The 25038-nt window shown below is 39.7% G+C and overlaps 1 protein-coding gene across 2 annotated transcripts in view; it reads right to left on the bottom strand.

The window, feature by feature from the left end:
- AP1S2 (adaptor related protein complex 1 subunit sigma 2) overlaps positions 1 to 23797 on the bottom strand; it is a 34509-nt gene extending 10712 nt beyond the window's left edge. The window contains exons 1-5 of one of the 2 annotated variants that reach the window (XR_012463223.1): positions 23610 to 23797; positions 22078 to 22256; positions 13188 to 13296; positions 12103 to 12240; positions 3666 to 3760 (exon numbers count right to left, since the gene is read on the bottom strand). Coding sequence is in view for 1 of the 2 variants with exons in the window: in XM_074144762.1 (XP_074000863.1) it covers positions 12103 to 12240; positions 13188 to 13296; positions 22078 to 22256 (426 nt within the window). In the remaining variant the exon portion in view is untranslated. The remainder of the gene's footprint in view (positions 1 to 3665; positions 3761 to 12102; positions 12241 to 13187; positions 13297 to 22077; positions 22257 to 23609) is intronic. The other variant, XM_074144762.1, reaches the window with a different exon arrangement.
- Between the last annotated feature and the right edge of the window lie 1241 nt (positions 23798 to 25038).

The following is a 25038-nucleotide window of genomic DNA, read 5'->3' as shown; positions in this document are numbered from 1 at the left end:
ATAAGGATTTATTAATGTTTTCTTCCATTTTCTTCCAGCACTACAATGCAGCTACAGGTTTGCATTACTTGTTCCCCTTTGCTTAAGGAACCATTTCTTAAGCTGCAGGGCTGTATCTTTGAAGAGATGACCAGAATATACTGCTGTAACAGGCCATGTCACATCATTCAGCTTCCGTGGCAATGGCATTTAAACATTCCCCTTCCTTCCTGTTCCTGAAGCACTTTGCCTTCTTATAGCTGTTTGGACAAATGTTTGCAGGGCCAAGTTGTAAACATGGAAAAGCTGCTGGCTGTATGTTTTTAGAAATGAGCAATTTAAATTGGATCAGTTTAAATGGATCTGAAATCTGGTTCTAGAATGGTCATATAAATAGTTGCTCTGGCACAAAGGAAAGAGGGAGCAAAAGGACAACTGAAAACTCAGTAAGTCAATACTGCTGCTGAAACTCCTCGCCACATTCCTACAACTCAAGCCAACAGCAGGGGTGCAGCATAAGTACCCCATGCATCGGTACAGGCTTGGGGAAGTGTGGCTGGAAAGCTGCTTGGTAGAAAAGGACTTGGGGGTTCTGATTGACAAGCGGCTGAATATGAGCCAGCAGTGTGCCCAGGTGGCCAAGAAAGCCAATGGCATCCTGGCTTGTATTAGAAATAGTGTGACCAGCAGAAGTAGGGAGGTGATTGTCCCCCTGTACTCAGCACTGGTGAGGCCACACCTCGAGTATTGTCTCCAGTTTTGGGCACCTCAATACAAGAGAGATATCGAGGTGCTGGAGCGGATACAGAGGAGGGCAATGAAGCTGGTGAAGGGCCTGGAGCATAAGTCGTATGAAGAGCAATTGAGGGAGCTGGGACTGTTTAGTTTGAGGAAGAGGAGACGGAGGGGAGACCTCTTCACTCTCTATAACTACTTGAAAGGACACTGTAGAGAGGTTGGTGCTGGTCTCTTCTCACAAGCAAATAGCGATAGAACAAGAGGGAATGGCTTGAAGTTGCAACAGGGTAGGTTTAGACTAGACATTAGGAAGAAGTTCTTCACAGTAAGAGTGATCAGACACTGGAACAGGCTGCCCAGGGAGGTGGTTGAGCCACCATCCCTGAATGCGTTTAAGAGTCGTTTAGATGTGGTGTTGGGGCATATGGTGTAGGGAAAAACTTTGTAGAGTAGGGAAGATGGTTGGACTCGATGATCCCAAGGGTCTTTTCCAACCTGAATGATTCTATGATTAGACGGGTAAATTAGAATTTACCTATCTATGCTAGTTGACTTGGGGATTCACAGTAGACATTAGTCAAGGCAAGATACATGGGGAACACTGGCTTTTTGAAACACTTAGATACACTGGGGAATTGTTAAAAATAAAACACAATTTAAGTTACACCATTAGCTTTAGCAAAAGTCCTGGCTGCCACTAAAAGCAGCTGCCTTTTACTTCTCTTTTCAGTGCCACTCCCCTCATACACTCCTGCATATTCTTAGTTTTTAGCTAACAAGCTAGGAACCACATTATCACAGGACAAGTGGATCAACACAAGTGCCATCACAAAGGTGGCAGCAGGAATGGATCTGACCATCTCAGCAAGAGTCGCTGTCAGCATGGTTTTAGGTGATGAGGAAAATACCCCCTGACTTTACCACCTGTAAACTGCTCTTGATAGAAAGCATAAATTCTATTCAGTAGAACTTGAGTGTACAATAAAAAGATTTCACTCTTTCTAGTTGCATACCACTTAGGTTTTTCAACCTTATACAAGGCTTACCTTAAATTTAACTAAGTTCTGTACAGAATAGAATATTTCTAAATATGTGGCTTATTACACTTGCCATACAGCACATGTAGAACTCAACACCACAGTTTACAAGCAAGTCTCCCTAAAACAGCCCTCAAAAAATTCTGCTCATTTAGTGCTTGTTTATGCTTGATAAGAGTAACACAGATTAAATAATTTGAAGATGTATAACCTATTAGTTAAGTATCTGGTTAATCCAAGCACAGAAGCTATACAAGTCAAACTCCTCCCCTTGTCCAAAGACAACCTTCTTTACCTGAGGTGATCTTTCTTTACCACAGATGATCTTCATTCCTATATGCAAGCTGCAGTTCCTTTCAGCAGGCAAACTACCCCCATCTCTTCCTAGATGCAACCATCTATCTGTCCCTCTCCACTTACCCCAGCAGCTGCCATCCCCATTTCTCCACATTCTTTGGAGACATGACAATGGTGTAAATTAAGCTCTGTACGCAGTGACTATTCCTTCACTCCTTCCAGGGAACAGTACTGGACAAGAAGCAGCATCCCATGGGCATCTGATAATGCCAGTGTTTAAATTAATGTGGACAAAGCACAGTTGACAAAGTTTGACTGAAACTATGCCCATACACAGAATTCATCAGGAACATATTGTAGACAAGTAACCTGGAGTCACACAGAATTCTCTAAGCCTGAGCTTACATGTTTCAGAATTGGTCTTAGCACAGGTCCCAAACACTGTAAATACTTTTTAAAGTTTTAATCACAAGGAAACTTTTACAGCCACAGTATTAATACTAACCTCACCACAAGAATCACACTCTTCATACATGAATTTGTTATCATGAAGACAACAAAAATAACAATAAGGACATGAAAAAACTGTGAAAAAAGTCAAGCTTGAGCATTTAGGTTTTCTTATCATTGTTTTAGATTATGTCCAAGCTCATGTAAGAAATTCTATTTTGAACAAATGAATTGTTACCTGCTGCAATTCTACAGGTCTAATATGCAAGTAGGTTATTGGCTACGCCTCACTCCTCAATAAAGATCAACAGCTGTATCATATACTAGGTAACTTTTAAATGGTAAAAATACCCATACATTAACAGTGAATTTGATTTTGAACATGTTACAAAATATTTTTATCTATTATAATAATTATCTTTTGTCTGGGAATTAAATCCTGATATTTAGAAAGCTGCATACGAAAATAGAACTATCAGTGCAGTTCCACATTACTAAAGCCAATTTGTTTACTGAACTACTTGTTTATCATGATATCAAATAAGCAGCGTACTAATTAAGTTTTCTCCAGCAAATCATTTTCATGTGTGTTTTAAACTTGCCTTATGCAAAATAAAATCTTACCTTTATTAGTAGGACTGCCACAATGTACTCCACTTATGCTTTGGACAAAAATATGTTGCAATGCACTATATATGCAAATAAGCTTTGTTCTGTCATGCAGCATCCGGCACTTGATATACAGTCAATTGCAGCAGCACCCAGTCTTTTTAGGGCCAATTTTCTTTGCACAGCAGATGTAAACAGCTCATTTTCCAGTAAATACACATTTACATGGGTTGATTGTAAGTAAACAAAGCCAAACATCTGTTTAGTTATTAGTTTTGGTATCCATTTCTCTAACTTGCATTATCCCACTTAATTATCAACACCAAAGAAAGCTAGTAGAAGTCAGACACTTCAGGTTGATGCGGTTAGTACAAAAAAGGAAAATAACAGGGAACACTCAAAGCACTCTTCAAAGACCATCATGCAAGTGTTGCAGAAAGTTAAGCCCATCACCCATTTTCTGTTCACCCTTGCAAGGACTTAATTACACGTGCAGCAGTCTTTGCATAGCACCCATTTAATCCATGCCACCAAAATGGTAAACTTGGTAGTTACCAATCATTTAGATGGGGGTCAAAAGGACTAATGTCTTAGATTGCTCTTAATCATAAGATATCCTCAGACAAACCTCCCCAGTCTTCATTCTGGCTCTACAAACACAAAAATCAAGCAGCAGTGAAAATGTAATACCAACTACATCACTTAAAAAAAACCCCAACAAACAAAAACCCAACACCCACCCAATTATTTACAGCTTATTTCCATTTAAAACAAAAGTTAGAAAACATTCTAAACTATATACAAAAGCAAATTCAGTTATTTCACTCAAATGTGTTACAGCTACTGTTATTCTTTAATACAATTTTATTAGATCCTACTAAAAGTCCACTGCTAAGAAAGAAAACAACAGAAATGCATAAGTAAAAAACATCTGTTCAAAGACTTCAAGTAGATGCATTAAAAAACCTCTTAAGTTTATTTTTAATTTCTTAACAAGAAAAGAATGTTAGTACATTAAAAGATTAAGTTCTAGAGAGTTGTTTAGAAAGCTTCACCTGTGCTTGAAGGAATATTAATTTAAAAAATGTTTTTTTAAAAGAGAACTTAAGATCAGTTGTTCATTATTATAACAGATTGAGAGCGTAATAGAATAGGATGCTACCAAATTTACATATATTTAATTCAGTGACTATTTCACACAGTATTAATATTAATGTTAAAGTAAGACTTGTTCCATGAAAAGAAATAAGAGTTTCATTCAACTTATCTACCTACCACCCTGAAGTAATTTAAATAACTGAATTCAAGATCTATGTAATCATATTTACTATTATGTCATCACTGTTACTTGCTGGGCTGCATGTGATAAGCCAGTCATTTTCATGTAGTAATGCTTGGTGCAAAAAGTAGAACATTTTCACTTTAATCCATCTGTTAATCAAACATACTTAGATTCCTCAAAGAATTGTGAACAAGCGAAATTGAGAAAATCTCAAGACTTTTTTTTGGCCTTTTTAAAATCAAACTTTCAGCATAAGATTTAAAATACATGCACTTTTATGCATCTTTATATCCATCACCAGAACTACTACTGTTGCTAGATAGCTTGGCAACAAAAAACATAGCTTCCCCCTTAGAAGAATAAATAAAAGCCCCAAAACACATACCAGCAACGTGCCTGATCTCTGTACAACACGCAGATAAGACCATAATGAAATGAGACGCTAAAAACCAAACACAATGGGATACCCCCGGGGGCATTCATATTCTTTTCACCTACTATTCTGTGGTGCTTTAAAGCCATTTTCACAGGTAGTGAGAATTTTAGGAAAGGGTAGTAACACTGCAACATGGCACATCATCTCAGAAAATTCTCAGACACCACAGTAAAAATGGAACTTTTTCCCCACTATCTCAAGGTTCAAACATTAACATAGCTCTTCTCAGCATTCTGCCAGATTCAGGGAACATGTTCTACTAAAATGCAGATTAATGTGCTTATTCAGAAAGAGCATCTAATTTTGAAGATAAGACACTCCTTACTGTCAAGCAGTCTTCTGCAATTGTTCATTTACTGTTTATTGACCAAAAGCACGCGACTAAGGTCCTGAGAACAGCTATGGCATATGCAGCAGTGCTAAAATTTTCATCGTATCACCCTCATGCAGTGCTGCTACATATGGCAACAGAAGAATATCTCTGGAGAAAAATCTATCAGTTCAGAGTACAGATAATAAATATACCCTTAATAGAATTATTATCTATGAGGAGTTTGGTGTACCTTTAATATACCCTCAACAGTTCTACAAGGATTGCTTTTATCAATGAATGATCAACTTTGTAGGTAGTTTTGTGCAGTGGGTGTTGTTGATTAGTATTAGAATTCACATCAGAACTAAACAGTTACCAGACAGCAAGGACTCTACTTATACTAATTTGTCTTACTTATAATTGAAACTTCCTAATGTTTCGATTTGCAGAACTGACAATGCATATTTAATAATTATATGGAAGACTCCTTCCTCACAACTTGTTGATTCTTAAGAACTTCTAATCAGCATTTTGATTTCTTTTAATAGAGTAAGATTACTCACATCTTGCACACATACACACTAAACAAAACAGTCAGGAAAAAAGGCGAATATTATGGAGACATATTTACTAAAACGGTATTTTAAAGTTCTGCACAAAAGCTGCTCTGGTGAAAAGCAGACTGCTTTCAATCATTTTCAATTCATAAAGCCAAGGATAGATTAAGATCTGACAACACGTTTCCGGAAAGACAACTGGATTTCTAAAGCATTTAGAAATCACAGCCTGCAAATCTATGATAAATGCCAAGCATCATGGCACATCCCGAAAAGTGAGAAACTTCACAAAGAACATTAAGAGATATTGAACTGCATTTTTCAAAAAAAGAATCAAAAGACTCACATACAGACCAGTAAAATATTTAAGTTATCAGAAAAAAAAAAAAGGCAGTCTGAGAATGGGAGGGGGGTGAACTATGATGCCCTATCTTCCTGAATAATCAATGCCACTTTTTCAAGAAGACTCCTATTACTTTAAACAGATGATTAGGATTTGTTAAGTATTTGCAGGAAAGCCTACTCCACAGTATGAGGACAGCTGAAAAATATCTATTAAAAATGTGGAAACACCTTTGATATCAAGGTTTACAGACCTGTCTCCTACTACCAAGTTTACAACTAGTTGTCTTTAGAGGTTTGTTCCAAAGAGAAGAGATGTTCCTGTGATTCCTGATTATGTGTATTTTTACGGTTCATTCCACCTGAAGTCCAGATGAATTTATATTAAGCATTTATGAAGCTATGATGACTTCTTGAAAAAATGTTGGCAGGTTTTATCAGTGACTTTCTGAACTCAATAGCCTATAGTACAGTCAATGGCAACCAAGAGAGCCACAAACATATATATGAAGTCAGAAATGCAGTTTAAGTTTTTTTTAATTTTAAGTCACTTTTTACTTGAACAGAATGCTGCAAAGAGCAAAGAAATTAACACAAAAGATACACAAATAATAGATGATAGCATGAAAAGGCTTGGAACTTTAACTGACATGTTTGGAAATAACACACTTGCGCATTTCCACACAATCAAACACTTTGTAACTTTTGTATCTCCTTGCTCTCCACCTGCGAAGAGGTACCGTAGTCTGTATGACCACAAGAATAACCTATATCATAACTGAACAACAAATAAGCAAATTTTCAAGGTGCAAATAAATTCTTCCACAGTGAAGGATATTATACATACAGTGTTATAGAGCACAACTGTAGTCAAGCATGTATAGAAGACCTACTCCATTAAAAAAAAAAAAACATTTTCAAGGTGCATCAACCATTCGGTTGATGTGGGAAAACGAACACAAAACCAACTGACCTCTTCATTTAGGCCCAATATGCTTTATCCTGGTTTTAAGTAATACATTTTGTGACAAACTATACCAGTCTTTAAGAACAAGCAATTCAAGTTTTTATTCCCAAGACTGGGGAGGGGAAAAACCCTACCTCTCACACTCCATAGTATCTTACAAAAAGTCATTCCCACGTGCATGCATTTCCTTGCCTACTACTTAGAAAGCACCTACATTTTGAAGAGCACAGTTAAGAAACGTAATACCTCAAAAAGAAAGCAATTATGTTGCATGCACAATGACAAATTGGACTTTACCTATCACATAAAACTAGAAATAGTTTAATTCCAGGTTCTTAAATGATGTCTAGAACCAACACCCCAAACAAGCTCACTTTATTTTTGATCCATGTATCAGAGTTGATACCTTCGATGTAAATGGACAAGGCACACACTTCGCACTTAAACCAAAAGATCAAACAATCTAACTGCATTATAACCTCTTTCCTGCTACATATCCAACATCCTTCGACTGAAGTCTGAAATGAATTCTACCAAAGTGTCAGCTACCAAAACACTACCACAACTTACTGTGTCTTCTACAAGTTGGGAGGGGTTCCAAATCCACAAAGATCATAGCTATTTCCTAATCCTTAAGTAACGAACTAACAACATAGCCCTTTCTCACTCATGGTAGCTCTGATAGCATCCCACACATACCTTCTAAACTGTAATTACAGATCAGTATCTGTGCCTGAAAACAAGCACATACACGTCTTAAGAACTTCAGTCTTAAACTGACCAACCAAGCTGACTACTTGAAACCAAGCCAGAGGTTTCACATGAAGAACAGACCACAATCAAAGCAGTCAGATCCCATTATGATAAAGACTTCATTATTCATTGTTGTTTCACATTGAGAGGAATACAGGTATAGCTGAGGGAAATAATGTCACTGCCAACCTAGGAAGGCAGTCTATTTCAGTAGTCTATATTTAAGAGCTAACATTAAGCGAAGACTGAATTAATTGCATTAATTATGGTTAAGTTTCTCAGGGGACTAGTGAGAAACAGGTTCTTATAAAGGCTGCTTCCTAAACCAGACAAAAAAGCCTTATACTCCCACCTACTCCAGGCTTAATATGAGGGATCTGTCATTGCTAATGCTAACATTCCTTTATTTTGTCATATCTCATGGACAACCTAATACCACTACTATGCATACCTTCAAACCTACAGTTTCCAATTAGCATATTTCATCTTCAAGAAGAAAATTTTCATAGCATATGTAGGAAATTCAGCAAATTTTCTTTTCCAAAGATGTTCATTCTAAAATGAAGAGCTTAAGTCTACGTAGCAACCCTAAGAATCTAGCACAAGTCAGATGACATTAACAATTTAAGCACCCTTGTGGATATAGGATGAAGTGAGAGCTTGAAATAGCAAAAGAAATAAGGTCAATTGATAGCCTATCTATTATTCTTCATGTGGAAGGACTAGTAGATACTGAGGACAAACTGGAAGAGCCTAAGAAAAAACATTCACATAACTTTTAGATTTTTAATCGTAACTACAATATTGATGGAAACAAACAAGTGCAATTTGCCAACAGATCCACTGGCCTTTTTATTGAGATATTGCTTCCAAAATATGTATTTTAAAATGCTTTAGGTGTTCCGCAGTCAACTACTAAAAGAATGCATACACACCCTACAAAAAAATAGTGATGGACAAGAAGGGGATAATTTGTGAAATACTCTTATAAATATTACATAGGATGAATAACAAAAAGCATTTCCACTCAAAGCCAAAATTTAGGAACTTTTTTCTACTTCAGATGAAGATGAGCAGGTCTGTATAGTTTTGCTTTTAAATTCAAACATAACTACCTGGTTTAGATATGAGAATACCTAACTCCTTGATTTTAGTGATAATGAATGAGCGTGAACTTCCAAGCACCACACTGAATTACTTGGACCATCAAATAAAGCCACAACAATTAAAATTTTAAGTGAAAAAAAAAAAAATCAGATCTGCTCTTTTCCATAGAACATATTTTGTTGCTAGTCTTGTGCATTAAAAAAAATTAAGTATCATGAAATCATGCACAGGATTATCTTTTAACTGTTGCACACATTACACATGTATAAAACTCATGCAACAACATACTGCATTTGCCAATTTTCTTCTCTCAATATAATTCAGCTGTCCCCGCAGGCAAAAAAATCACCTTTCAGAAATGCATGCCTCTGTAATCACTAGTATTTAAAATTTCTAGAGCAAACAAGATACAAAATTATTAAACAAGACACGACAGCATTCTTTTGAACAGTATTTCTAGCAATAGATTTACAATGAAGCATGGAAGCACCAGTATAATTAGTTTTTACTACCATTCATATGGATAACACAGACAGTATTGACAACTGACTATTGGTAAGTTATCAGGTGATAATAAATGGGGATGAATAGGGAATGAATATTTGACCTGAGCACATTATTGAAGAGCTAACAAGAAAGTGAAGGGGAAAAAGGCTTAAAAAGTTAGTATGTTTCAGTCAGACAAACTCTAGCAGTTAATAAGTGGACTGCACACCAAGAGCTTAATGACAAACTGAAGTGGGTGCTCAGAAATAGAAGCACATCCTGGAAAACTGCCACAGAAAATACAAGTAGGCAAGGTTATTAAGAACTAATTCACTATTCAGCAATTTATGCCTCTGCATATTTTTTTTTGAAACATCATGCAAATAGCCTCTTAATGTATTTGTAATGATTTTCCTTTATGTAAGTATTCTCTACAGCTTTTAATCTTTAAGGTGCTTTATACATTAAAGTACATAGTGTTACTAATTAATAATGTTGTATATTCAACACCGATTAATAATTTTTAAATTAGGCAACATGAGTATTCAGGGCCAAATAAAAGTCCCTTTGTTGCCCATAATTAGAATCTGACATGGTCAAAACCAAATACAAAACAACCCTGCTAGAAATGGTTTGCATTTGGAATCAAACCACATTTCATTCCGGTAGCTTTGAAATATTCTTATAAGCAGAAATTAGCTGAAGGTATCAAAATGTCTCCAGTTGTGAGAAACTGCTATTTTAACAACCCTCTTCAAACTCAGCATGCACATAGCAGTAGTTGATACAAAAACAAACCTCTGCAGAAAGAGTCCAACTTCATTGGAAACTCAATTTAAATATGAACTCCAACTTTTACGGGTTTTATAAACGAAAAACCAGGTATATGCAGTAGTTTTATACTTGATCAACAGCCAATATAACTAAGAATGAAAAACATAAGAATCAAACATAAGACTACAGTGGTGCTGTGATAAACTGTTAACATTCCAATTTATCCAGAAAAGATTTAATAAACCTTGACAGAACAGAAAATCTCACAGAGATGGGGAAAGGAAGGGCAATCAGAGTAAGGCTACGAGGGAAAAGTCTTCCTTTGAAAAAGTGGTATATCCTTTTGTGTAAAACTTTTTAACTTGAAATTATATTAAATCTAGAAAGAGAATGCTAATTGTTTGGACAGAAAAATCAGTAATTAATTCCTAGAGGTATAATTCATTTTTGCTTTAGAAGAGCTCTAAGAAAATGGTGAAAATAAAATTCAAAATCAGTGAGAATGAGAAAAAATACAGTAATTCTATTTTATGTATATGTGCATTTGCAGGAGATAAACTGGATAGGTAACTGATCTGTTACATCTGTTTTCATATAAAGAAGAGCAAAAGATTTTAAGAGAATAAATGGATTATTTTCCCCTCATTTGTAAACTGCAACAGGATTTCTGGTTAAGCTAATTCCTTCTAAGAGTAAAGAAGAGCTCTACAAAAACTGCATCAGAACACAAGCAATAAATAAGCGCATGTATTTCCTTCCTAGAAAAATTTGGGTAGCAAATCTGTGTGTAATGGCTGACCTGGTTCATGACACTAACTAGCTGTTGACAGACAAGAACTTTAATGTGTTGTGGATTTGCCTGTACTCTGAAATTATTACAAACACAACTACAAGGATAAAGAACATTATGTATTTCTCCATCCTGTTAATACCACGTTCAACAAAAGAGTACCAACTGGAACACAGAATGCTTATACAAGAATTAAGCAATTAACTCACAGGACGAAATAACAAATTGAACGTTCACATGAGGGCAAAAGATAGAGGAGCTTTCATTTCTACAGAATCTTACCAGTGAACCTCAGCACATTTAAAAAAAATCAAGGTTCATAATCCCTGTTAAACTGTATGTTCCACTGACTTGCACACAAGACTGATGGTTCCCCCAGCGTAGCAGAATTTTGTGACTTCCATTTAGACACTTGAGGACCCTAACACTGACCTCAAGACTACAGTAATTAAGTAAAAAAAAAAGAAAAACAAACAAACCCAACATCCCACCATAGGATGGAGAAACATGGGGAAATGATACTAAGTTTTTCTATACCATTGAACCCCTTCCCATCAAACGTTTTCCAAAGAAAAGTGGTAGAGATGCAATCTGTCTTAAAAGTTAGTAATGAACAACAAAAGCATTCACAGTGAAAAAACAAATGTTCTTATACTTAATTCTGTATGTTTCTATGGCACTACTGTTACTGCTTTGTCAACTTAAAAGACAGAAATGTACCAGAGTAAGCAACCTATAGCAGAAAGGCAGGTCTTTAGAATAAGAACTATACCTGAATGAGTCTCAAAGAAGAGAGTCTAGCTTCTGGATTTCAGCAATGAAACAGTAAAGAAGTGAACATGCATCAGGTATGACAAAAAACTAATGGTTGATTAATAAAAAGAAGAAATGAAAGACACACGAACAAAACTAAGTTAAAGCAGCATGAACTATAATCATCTAGGTATACACATAAGACAGCCACTTGCATTTCTCGCAAAACGCAAAATCACAGTAGGTTACAATATACACATGCCAAATAAAATTTAAAAAGCAGATGTCATATCACACAACTAGAAAAACTAACCAGAAACTACATGCCAAGCATGCTAAAAAGCACTTTCTACAAGCTGAGAGAAACAGAAGCTTTTTCTAGTCACAGTCTACCATGCTGATACTTTGGCGAGAGAAGCTGAATTTGCTTACCTCCTGCAAAAGATCTGCCTGTTCAATGGCTTTGAGAACATTTTTCTTGGAAGTCTCCTGAACTTCCCCTCCTAAAAGGAACTCATCCAGAATGAAATAGGCTTTTTCAAAATTGAAGATGATATCAAGTTCACATACCTAAAAAGAACACCAAGCATTACTGCAAAATGAGAGGATACTATCTATTGAGGTACATTCTCTCACAAAACGTAACTTGTTCACAGCTTCACCAAACTTCACCAAATCAAGATGTTGGAAGCGGGGCAACAAAAAAAAAAAATCAGTCCTTGGAGGAAAAAAATGAATGAAAAATCTTTTCTTTGCTTGAGTTAAAATCAGTTATAGCAAGCTCTTTGAAAAGCGTTAAAAATTGTTAAATTGTCATTGTTAAAAAGGGTTCGATTCACAACCGCCAGTCTGACATGGCTCTTCACAAGGCAAGTCCAAATGGAAGTTCTCTTCTTGCCTGCAATATCCAAGGGCAGATCATCCAATCTTACAGAAAAATTTGAAAACACAATCTCAAATTTCTTATTGATCCTGTGCATTTCCTACTTAGAAGGACTAGGAAAGCAGAAGGATGAGCAGCAGTTTTTCTAAAAGTGCTTATGTACATTACTAGAGTTGTTTGTGTTTGCTATCTGGGTAAGCAGATGTCTGCCTTTTCTTTCCTTACCCTTCCTGCTAGTTCACAACCAACTGCCTCCTTCAGAAGCAGATATAAGAAGTGCTCACACACTACAACAGTGCCAGGGAGAAGCAAGCTGGGCGCCTAGACAGAAAGCTAAGGATAAGATTTTATGTGACCTCAAGTGAGACTACTATGAAATGAAATAAATACAGGCAATTAACGCCAGATTATTAACAGTTCTTCTCCTAAATTAATAATTTAATTTTGTATTTTAACAGTTACATAGGCAACTATCAGTTTAGTTTGGACAAGCAAGCAACATAAAATGTGTTAGATACATCATTTCAACAGCTCATTCATCATGTTTTTTAAAAGTGCGGTGGGCATAAAACAAAATGACGTAATATAAAGAGACTGTGAACCTATAAAAATTAAAAAGAAATTACTAACTCACACTGCCAAAATACTTGTCAAGGAGTTCTACATAGCGATGAATTATTTCCAGAGTTATTAGTTCATTGTCCTGATCTTCAATAGCACAGCAGAAATAGAGGCTTGCGTATCTGTAATAAAAAAATTGATCCTGGTGTTAGCGTAAGAACACGAGCAAAATGAGTGCCATTGAGATGTATTAGCTTCTAAGTAGTCCTTCATACCCAAGTTTACCGTACTGTTACTCTAAATAACAGCCATGCAAGTTCTAACAAAGAGTGCCTGAAAGACCAGCAGACATATGCATGTACAAAAGGGACCTGCCTCCTCGAGTCAAGGAAGGCTTCAGTCGTTACCATCCTTTTGATGATGGAATTAAATTAGCCTAAGAAGTGGCTGGAAAAAGAAATGTATTTGATTTTTTGGCCTCCTGGCAGAGTTCTGAGGCAAGATATTTTCTCTATTATCTGTAACATCCAGACACTGGTATACTAATCAACAGATTCAATCTTAAATTTATATCACATAAGCCACACACAGAGAAGATAAAAACTATAGAAAATGCCTTGGGACAGATAAATTGGATTTGGTCTTTATAGAGAATTTAACAAATGTCAACTCCAAATTGTTCTGAGTTGCAACAAATTGCAAATTCCAAAACTAACACTAATGTCATATACCCCAATTGCTATTAAGTCAAGAACTCAATCACTACCAACTGTTCTGGTATCAGACTAAGGAGAGGCCATCAGCTAGTTTCTAGCAATCCACTTCTACCTTGGAAGACAAGGAATTCTTTACTTCAGATATGATCTTGAGTTCCACCTTAAAAAAAAGACCATCCAATTCTATCTTGCACTATAATACACTTTTTCCAATCATGTTTAAAAAAGCTGATGCAAAAACAAAACAGGAATGAAATCTTGAAAAACCCATTTAGTCTTTTCTAAAGTGCCAAAACCATATGCCATACAGGCACACATGGCACAAATGAGATTTCAAATAACACCTGTTGTAGCTGATATTTTACATGAACCAGAAAGAGCTTTTGCTTGTCTGTTTAGAGAGGACAACTGCCCACATTAAGCACACTTAAAGTACCCAGCTCTATTTAAAAAGAAGTCATTCAGATGCAAATGGAAAGTTTAGGATGCATATTTTGTTTCCCATACGCAGAAACACATACACCTTTTTAAACATTACACATACTTTAACAGCTGGGACTTTGTTCACCCCCAAATAAACAGTCAGGGTTTTTAGCTAGGAGTCCTGCAAAAAAACCCTTGTATTTTATACTATGTTCAAATTTGTCTCCCCGACACTCATCATTTATGACCTGAACGCCCCCTCCCACTCTCCCCTAGCTGAGTCAAATTGCTATGGCTTCATCATGAACAACCGATCAGAGTAACTTTTATTCGTAAGTTTTAAACTTATAAAAAAGTTACTGCCTATGACTTCTTTCCATCCTAGCACAAAACATGATGGGGGGGAGGGAGAAAGGAAGACACCTCCATTGAAGCACTTAACACTTTAATTCCCTTGCTCTTTCATCTCTTCACCGTGATGACTAGTAAGTTCATCAGAACTTCTATCTAAGCTCAGTTCTTTTGATTTTACACTGTAGTGTTTGTGCCTCGCTAATTTTTCAAGGATATTTACAGTCATTGTAATAGCTCCCAAAGTTCAACCTGTATAAGGCACCTTTTAGACAAAGCTATTTTAAAAATTATTGGAAAGTGATACTATAAAGAAAAAAATATTTTCACATCTACTGAGGAATTTATAAGTCAAACTCAGAAACCTGAACACAAGTCTACAGGATCTCATGAGATGCATCCCAGAGTCCTGAGGGAATTGGCTGATGTAATTACCAAGTCACTCTCCATATTTGAAAAGTCATAGCAGTTAAGTGAAGTCCCCAGCGACTGGAAAAAGGGAAACATTGCACCCATTTTTAAAAAGGGTAGAAAGGAGGACCCTGGGAACTACCGACCTGTCAGCCTCTCCTCTATGCCTGGCAACATCATGGAACAGATCCTCCTAGAAGCGATGCTAAAGCACATGGAGGACAGGGAGGTGATCCAAAACAGCCAGCGTGGCTTCACCAAGGGCAAATCCTGCCTGACCAATCTAAAAGCCTTCTACTATGGATTGACTACATCAGTGGACAAGGGAAGAGCTACGGATGTCATCTGTCTGGATTTCTGTAATACCTTTGACACGGTTCCCCACAGCATCCTTCTTTCTAAATTGGAGAGATATGGATTTAATGGGTGGACTGTTCGGTCAACTAGTGGTCAACGGCTCAATGTCCAGAGGGAGGACTGGTGTCAAGTGGTGTCCCTCATGGGTCTGTATTTGGACCAGTACCATTCAGTATCTTCATCAATGACATACACAGTGGGATCAAGTACACCCACAGCAAGTTTGATGATGACACCAAGCTGAGTGGTGCGGTTCACATACCTGACAGGATGCCATCCAGAGGGATCTAGAGAAGCTCAAAAAGTGGACCCATGTGAACCTCATGAGGTTCAACAAGGCCAAGTGCAAGGTCAGGGCAACCCCCGGTATCAATACTGGCTGGGGGATGAAGGGATTGACTGCAGCCCTGCCCTGCTTGGGGATACTGATGGATGAAAAGCTGGACATGAGCTGACAATGTGCACTCACAGCCCAGAAAGCCAACCATATCCAGGGCTGCATCAAAAGAAGCATGGCCAGCAGGTCAAGGGAGGTAATTCTGTCCCTCTACTCCACTCTGGTGAGACCCCACCCAGAGTACTGCATCCAGCTTTGGAGTCCTTAGCAAAGGAAAGTCATAGACCTGTCGGAGTGGGTCCAATGGAGGGCCACAAAAATGATCAGAGGGCTGGAGCACCTCTCCTACAACGACAGGCTGAAAGAGTTGGAGTTGTTCAGTCTGGAGAAGTACTGCAGTCTTTCCAGTACTTAAAGGGGGCTTCTAAGAAAGACCGGGACAGACTTTTTAGCAGGGCCTAAAGCGAGAGAACAAGGGGTAATGGCTTTTAACTAAAAGAGAGAAGATTTAGGCTAGATATAAGGAAGGCATTTTTTACAATGAGGGTGGTGAAACACTGGCACAGGTTGCCCAGAGGTGGTAGATGCCCCATCCCTGGAAACATTCAAGGCCAGGTTTGACAGGCCTCTGAGCAGCCTGATCTGGCTGAAGACATCCCTGCTTATTGCAGGGGGCGTTGGTCTAGATGACCTTTAAAGGTCCCTTCCAACCCAAACTATTCTGTGATTCATATTCAGATGAGCAGCTCTGATTATGATGAAGTGTAGTGAAGCTGTTCCCTTGCAGTGCTTAAACACAAGTTGAATCACATACCAGCAGACCTTATTCAATTTGACTCAAATATTTGAAATTTATTCACATGGGACACTCCTGTTGTGCTTCCCTATTACTGAAGAGTCTCTTTTGATGCACACAACTATTGTATACAAATTCCCCCAAAAAAGAGGGGGGGCAGAAGGGAGAGGGAGACTACCTAACATAAAATACTTTCCCAGAAAGTGATCTGCTCTCGGTGTCCTCATTTAAAAGAAAACACAATATACTTTTGAAAGACTTTATCTGGCAGCCAATGGGTAGACTACACATTCAAGCTCTGCCAACTGCAGTTTACAAAAACTACTCAGTGGGCTTCTTAACACAAACTAGAGGCCTGGGTATCTATCATTATACGCAGAGAATATTTTTCAAAGTATTTTTTAAGTAGCAACCGTGACTAATGGATCACTAGTCAATAAAAGAAAACAAATGCAGATTCAATAAGCCCACATGGCAAATAGCGGAAAAGTATAAAAAAGTCAGCCACCATTGCAAAGGACATGAGCATACTACAAAGGCATAGCCTTTCTTCAGGCCCAATTTCTCAAAGGAAATAGTTTATTCTCATTTTTTTCCTCTGCAGGCCAGGGCTTCATAGAAAAGTGTCCACATATAGTCTACGATAGCTGAAGTACAGGTTTTGCCAGGTGTAGAAGCTTACATGGAGAGTGTCCATACAAAGACAAGTAGATTACTGTGCTCCGGCTGCAAAAGATTTCTGCTCTGCAGAAGCATTTTTTCCTAATGAGCCTGACAGAAACCTGTCTTTCATATGCAACCAATGAAAACGCCAAATCCTGATAGGAAAGTATGCCACATCACACAAAAGCAAATGTAGTCCGGTCTGAAAGAAACATTCTGCTCTTTTTATTCCTATTGCAACTGAGGGGCGGAGGGAGGGGGTCTTAGTAGGTATTAATAGCAGAATCTTCAGCCCATAGTCAACTGCTTACTCTCATTTAGGGAAATACTTTATGATAAACATCCTCCATTTGTCAGAAAGGGGGCAAAAACAGTTTGAAAAAAAGCACTTAAGAATGTTAATATGGAATAAAAGAACAAAAGGGAAACAAAGGAAGTATAAACACTCATACAAATCCCTGCCTTCAGGTAGATGACCTTAGCTTTTTTTTGTGGAAGGAAAGAGAAATTCACCCCCCCAACAGTTGCATTAATTCAGTAGTGGGAAGCCTCACAATTGGCAGACAATGCTTCAGCAGAGTTCTCCGCTATGACCTACTCACAGCCAGGTACAGTAATTCTGCTGGGTGGCCAGGTCACTGCGGGCAGAGCATAACCTACAAATCCTACCAGTTCTCCTACTAGATGTGTTGGGTTGGAAGGGACCTAAATTCTAACTGCAGAAATTTAAAGCCTACAGACTTTGGCAGGAGCCGACAATCAAGCTGCCTTTAAGAGGCAGAGAGGTGCTTAAGGGACCCCGAGAATCTGGAGTTTGGTGATCGTTTACCACAGCCAACCCAGTGAAACCTGGGACTACTGAAGTTGTGCTTGGCAAAAGATTATTTTTTTCCCCTCCTCCAAAAAATTTACACATCTCATTAATAAAACAAGAAGTTCTGAGACTCTGGGACAGGCAGATCTTTCACTATTCAGTCAAAGATACAGTAATCAACAACAAGAACACTACCCAAGATAAGCATTTTCTTTTACAGTTTCTTGTTTCAGCAAGACTACACCCCCCAGTAGTTTTAGAAATGAACAAAAGCTTGCTACTATTAATCCTCCAAGAAAAAGCTGCTACTTCTTGATGCTGGAGGTCCTCCTAGTGCCACAGGAACTACAATCCTTTACAATGAGGACCTAATCAAGTTAAAATGCCCAAACACAAGTACCCAATTCACTATAATCATAGCATTTGGTCAGTTTTACAGAGCCACCTAATCAACACCATAGTAACATTTTAACAGATAAAACTGGCAGTTAAGATGTACATATGGAAAGACAGGGATGTCAATTGCTGGGCATATACCACTAGCCACAAGACTACACCTTATGTTCAAAATATTTTGAGCTAAGAGGCACACTACTTGAAGAATGAGCTCTTTCATGGCTTCTTTCGAAGGGGCAGGGGGGGCAAAAAGAAAGTTTAAAAACTTATTTTTTCCATAAGTCTTTAACTTAACCTATGATTATAGTTATTTTATGTTAAATTAAAAGGTGATTGCCACAACACTAAGGGCAGCACAAGCTATGACAGCTTTGTAAGTTTATACTGCAAATACAGTTCTAAGCTGACACACAAAAGCAAAACCACAATCCTTAATTGAATTACCGAAGTAAACCCTCACGATTTCAGTTAACCAAATGCTAACAAAGTAAAATTTACATAAAAATCATGTTATTCCACAGTTTCTGATTTTGACTGCAATATACTACAACAGGAAAACAACTTATGCTGCCAGAAGCTAAAATACTGAACAGCTGAGATCTTCAAAGAGAAAAAAAGAAAAAAATAATCACATCCTAACTTAAGTTCCATTTTTAGTAAAATTAGAAATGTTAACATTTAACAAACTTCTCTGTCACAAGGGGAAAACTGCATGAACTTCTATCCTATATGCTCCAATACTACTCGTTGGTTTTTAAAATGACAAAACATGAAGAGTGATCATTAATTACGTTTGCTAAGTCCCTTCAGCTGCCTGCAGATGACTTCCTCTCTATTGTCATAAGGTGCAATTGTTGTTGGTTTCCTATATTTGATTTTTTTTTTCCCCAGCAAGTCACTTCAAATCTCTTTTTGTCTCTTGAAGTTAGAAGCTCACATCATTTTTCAATCTTCTGGTGTCTACCAGCCTGAAAAACTCTCTTCCAAACCAGCTACAGAATACATACATTCCAATTAATGAAATTCCCATGTCAAAAGCAGGGCACCTTTCCATGTATTTTTTTGTAGTGCTAAAAAAAAAAGGAAACACCACACTTAAGAAGGCAACGACTGATCCTATTTTGCAACCATCATCAATGCTACATGTACGAAACCAAAGAAAATAAAACTTAGTCACACACATTCCAATGGATTTAAAACAGTTCTAAAATGATCTGTCATTCAGAAAACGTTCTGTAAGGATGAAATGCTACAGAGCTAAGGAGCCTAATCAAAATAATCCAGCTTTCTTGGTAAATGTTAAGTATCAGAAGGCAGCAAAAGCTACTGGCTTGCCAATTTTGCATTTGAGTTCATACTGTTCTTGCAAAAAGGTACAGTGATGAAACCCTTGAGTATACTTCTAATAATGCCAACCATTCTTTGAGTTGCAATATCTAGGTCAATTCTCTCTTACATGTTGACAGTAAATACACTCTAAAAACAAGAACAGCACATCAATTTCAGCAACCTAAGACTCATAATAGCAATACACACACAACACGTATGCCTATGTACACACTTTTATAGCCTAAATTGAAAAACATTTGCACCAGGAGTTCAAGACCCTTCCCAATAATAGATCAGACAACAAGAGAGCTTAGCAGAGATGCTCAAGAGCTTTTTGTCTGCTAGCAACTGGGAGCATACTTTGCAATTTCACAAACTACACAAAGTTGCTGCAGGTGTGTTGGTCTTTTAGACATCCACCTTTCAGAAAGTATTAGGACTTTGACTATGGTGATTGTCTTCTTGGGATTATCGACTTTTGATCCAACATCTCTCTTTCCAAAGAAATCGTACTAGTTGGTAGTCATCACTTTAATTACCCTGTGATGATTAGAAAAAGCCTGTCCCGCAAACCTAAAGGTTGTTACTGTCACCAGATAGAGGAATGTAAACTATCATCTCTTGTACCCAGTCCTTCTGGTGATGTTTCAGCCTTATGAAACTTGCCAAAAAAAGCAAAAGAGGATTTGAGACATTCATTAGCTTGATACAAGCTTATCTTCAGCAAGATTTCATAGGCAAACTGTGTCAGATTGGTTTGCAGACAGCAAAATAAGCTACTGCAGTCAGCTGTGCACATCCAGCCTAAAATGGTCTAGATATATATCCCAGCAAATTTCTTCAATCTCCTTGACCACAGGACCTATAGCACACTACTGAGATGTGTGAACACCGCAACTTTCAGCAGCTCAGTCATACTCAAATTTCCACCAGTTCCCTAGATACAAAAGGACATGACAAGTAGCTGTAAACAGCAATAGACAGAGAGGGGGAAAGCAGCTGTGTGGAATCAACCCACCACCAGAACAGCCTCTGTTGTTCAAGACTGGGCAAGGAAGGGAACAGACTGGCCTACTCATGCCTATTTCTTCTGATCTAGTCCCCTAAAAGCCCAGCTGAAAGAGCACTTGCAGGCAGTATCGCTTAAGGGAGCACACAAACCATCTGAGCAAGCTTGGCTACAGGTACATACAATAAGTTTTGTGAGGAAGAAAAAACTGAGTATGTTTTATTCAAGCACAGCTTCATGCATTGTTCCTCCTCTTTCCTTTTCCTTCTGTTAAAGGACTACATGCATGAGATAGACTGGTAACATACATGTGCATGATGTTACATGCACTGATGTATATGTGAAACCAGGACTTAAAACATCTAAACCTTTTTGATTATACCCATTTGGTACACTAGAAGAGAGTTACAAACTCTTCGTTTCAGCTCCAGTTCTCTCTGTCCTACCTACAGAGAGAATACAATATTATTTACTACAGGGCACAAATTATTTAACGTGTCGAAGAGAAAATAAGAATGCATACATCTTCTGAAGTCTATAACTAGGGAAGGGAGATAACTCCAGGCTTCATCTTTAAAAGGCACCATCTTTAGCTGGAAGACATGCAGCCTACCGAATCAGGATTAAGGTTACTGTTATTTGTGGAGAAAACTATGTTCACAGTGCTACATTGTAATATATTCTAAAGATCAGCACAAAGCTAAAAAATGCATGCCAAATACTACTAGAAAAGTTAGGGAACAACTGATAAATTAAACTATTGCAAAGAAAATTACACAGTGCTTCCACGAAAAGAAAGCTAGCCATGATTACTTAAATTAGGATAAATGCCTGTTTGTATCCATAGCAAGATAATAATAATAAATAGAATAAACAACAAAAAAAACAAACTAGGTACTATGAAAGAATTATTCCCTTATTTCTATGAGCCTTTAAAAGCAAGTTACATTTGCAGGTGATTTATGAAGTCACTGCCCAAGGTAAGTGTTTAAAAAATTTAGTTTATCACCTATTAAATCTTACATGCTTCATATTTGTACACATTTATGTACTATGTGAATCTAAACAGAGAACCAAGAACCACCACTCCTTATGAAAGTAGAAGGAAACCTCATTTCTTTTCTTCAGTACATTTCTAAACGCATGAGTGATTTTCCACACATGAATGATTCCTACTTGGTTATCAAATTAGATTCAAGGGAAAAGTCAGTCTTCTCCATAACTAGCAGAGGGAAGGGAAAAAAAACCAAACAAACAAACAAAAAAAAAAAGAAAAGAAAAAACAACCTTCATTATTTTCTTGCTACTTATTACACTGTTTGTGATGTATGGCAATTACGAGGTTAGTGAGACAGAACAACCTTTTGTAGACAATCTTCAGGTCTCTCCATTCCAGGAAGCTGCACATTTTCGGTTTGCGGGCTAATACTGTTTGAACAAGTTCCCTTGTGATTTTCTTCTTTTCTTTGTCAGATAATGGGACATACCACTTCTGGAGTCTCAGTTTCCCCTGACGACTAAAAAGCAACATAAACTGCATCTGTTGAATTAGAAGGAAGAAAAAAATATATTAATCTCAGTCTTTTGTTTTAGAAAGATTTCTGTAAGGAAACCCAAACAGGAAGCAAGACAGCCATCCAAAACTCTAACTATATTATGTATTTCTATAGCAGTGGCAGATGTTACACAAGATTTGGAAGTACCAATAATACAACAGATTCCACTGAACAAGGTCAGTCAAAGCAAAGATAGTAGAAAGGGTACACAAGTTTCAGAAACGGGTGTAGGAACCACCAGATAGCGAGTGAATCCACCCAAATTTCAGGCAAACCATGTCCACCACTGGTGTGGTTGCATTTGCGCTTGCTACAGAAAGACAAAAAAAACCACCACAGCCGCCTCCTCAAATACACAAACTCATTTTCAATTCACCGGATTAGCGCCTTACAGCAGGAGCAATTTGCACTTAAGATCTTTCCGAAAAGCCTCAGAATACTTTAAAAGGCATTAAATCTCCCAATGGAGAGTCCTACGGCATAGAAAAGCCAAGTCTTTTCTCACATTACACAAAAGGAGTAGAGATTAAGTGCTTTCCCTGCGGTCCTATGTTCCAGGTCTCGCTTCCTCTAAAGGAGTGATGTTGCAATTATATTTTAAGAGGAACTTGTCGGCTGTTTTCCAGCAGCTGTAACATTAAAGGAAACGGCTTTTCTGTGGTTGGTTTTTTTTTGTTGGTTTTTTTTTTTTTCATTTTTGCTCAAAGTTGCATTGGTCTGAGGAAGTTTCCCAGGCAATATGACAGATGTGAAATACGATGAGAAAGCCCAGCCTAGTCCCGGGTGACAAGTCTGACCAGCGCCAGCACAGACAAGAGGCGGCGGCTCCGAAGCCCGGCTGTACCGGGGCTCTCCCTACCCTGGGGCAGCCCTCCGTGCCCGCAGCCGCCCTCCCCTCCGCCCGGCACGGCTACCACGACACCCCCCCCCCCTCCCCCCCCCGCCTCCCTCCCCGCCGTCCGCAAACGGCAGCCGCGGATCCTCCCCAGGCGGGAGCGGTCGCGGACGACCCGAGGAGGCGCCGCCGGCCGGGCGGACAAGGGGCGGCTGCATAAGTGCGGGCCCGCCCCGGCCCGTGAGGAGAGCTCCGTCGGCCGAGAGGCAGCCGCCGCCCGGGCCGGGGTGCGGAGCGTGGAGAGAAGTGGGAGAGCCGCCGGCCGGGAGGGGAGGTGGGGGGCCGCGCACGGCCGGTCCCCGTGGCGGGCTGGATAGGAGGGGTCCCGCGATCCCGGGCAGGGAGAACATCCTCCCCCCGCGTCCCGCGCGCCCCACGGCAGAGCTCCCGCGTCCCGGCGCCAGGGAGGGAGGCGAGCCCATCTCCACGCGGCTGTGCTCACCGTGCCCCGGGGTTTGGGGGGGGGGGGAGAGAACGATGAGGAGGCGGCGGCACCGCTACCCAGGCAGCTACTCCTGCTGCTGCTGCCACCGCGGCTGCCGAGCGGGACTGAGGGGAGGGAGGGGAGATGCCGCCGGCTCGAGCCCGGCGCGAGCGCGCGCGCGCGCGCGCCTCAACGGCCGCCCCCCTTTCCCTCCCCGCCTCCCGCTCGGGCGGGGCAGGGCTGGGCCCGCGGACGCCGCTCGCGGGCGGGGAAAGGAAGGGGGCGGGGGCCCAGGGGCACGGCCGTTCCCTCCCCGCCCAACAAAACTTTATTAGTTCGCCCGCACGGGGAGGGGGGGACTGGTGGTGGGAGGGAGAGGAGGCAGTGCACATGCGTAGCGCAGCGAGGAGCAGGGGTTCTGAGGGAGCTCGCCGCCACCCAATCGGTGCGCTCACCGCGGCGGCGAGCGGGAGGAGCGAAGCACGGTATTGACCAATGAGAGGGAGGGAAAGGCGACGGGGGGAGGGGCTGGGGCAGCAGGCGGGGTTAAAGGATCTAATCCGCGTGGCCCGAATTAGGATAGGACAACAACCAGCGCGGCAACAGCCAATCAAGAAGAGCAGTGCAGATAGCGGTCCGCGAGCAGCCAATGGGCCGGCGAGGCACGGAGTGGGGGAAATGACATCAGTCAATCAGGCGCCCGGAGGCTCAGACTCCTCCTTCCAGCTCCCCAGCCCCGATGCCGGGCGGGGCGGCCGGACTGCGCCTGCGCACCTCCGTGTTTCCCTCTAGCACGTGCGCGCCCCGCGGCGGGGGGGAGGACGGAGGAGAAGGAGGAGGAGAAGGAAGGCGGAGGCGCGCGCCGGGCGGGTCCCGCGTGGCGGCGGGGCGGGGCGGGGCGGGGGTGTTAAAGTCACCTTGATTGCTTAGCCGTAATTAGTATCGCGGGATAAGCCCCGCGGTGGGTCTATTTGGCGGCATTTAAGTAACGTTTGGCGGCGTTGTGTTTCGCAAATACAATTTTTTTTTGCGGTTTTTTTTTTGTTGTTTGTGTTTTTTTTTAATTTGTTTGGAGCTGGAGAGGTTTTCCATGCGAAAAACAACTTTGATTTGGGGTTTTTGTTTCGTTGACTGCTTTGGTTTTTGGGGTGTTTTTGTGGGTTGGTTGGTTTGTTGATTATTTTATTTTATTTTATTTTTTAAATTCTAGTTCTAGGCTGAAAGCACAGGGTAAAACTTCAGTTGAAAGACATTTAGGGACGTGTCTCTTCAAGCCAGAGTTGGAGCACTTTATAAAAACAAAAAAAAAAAAAAGAAAAGAAAATCAAAAGGGGAAAAAAAAATCTTTTAAAGACCTAAAGCTGCCTACATCATCGCTGCTCATCCTCCCGCCGGCATTAAAGGCGGCAATAATCAGAAAAGACGGCTTTAACCAGCTCATCTTTTA

Source organism: Numenius arquata, chromosome 1 (genome assembly GCF_964106895.1).
Source record: "Numenius arquata chromosome 1, bNumArq3.hap1.1, whole genome shotgun sequence".
Lineage (NCBI taxonomy): Eukaryota > Metazoa > Chordata > Aves > Charadriiformes > Scolopacidae > Numenius > Numenius arquata.
This window is presented reverse-complemented; position numbering and strand designations above follow the sequence as displayed.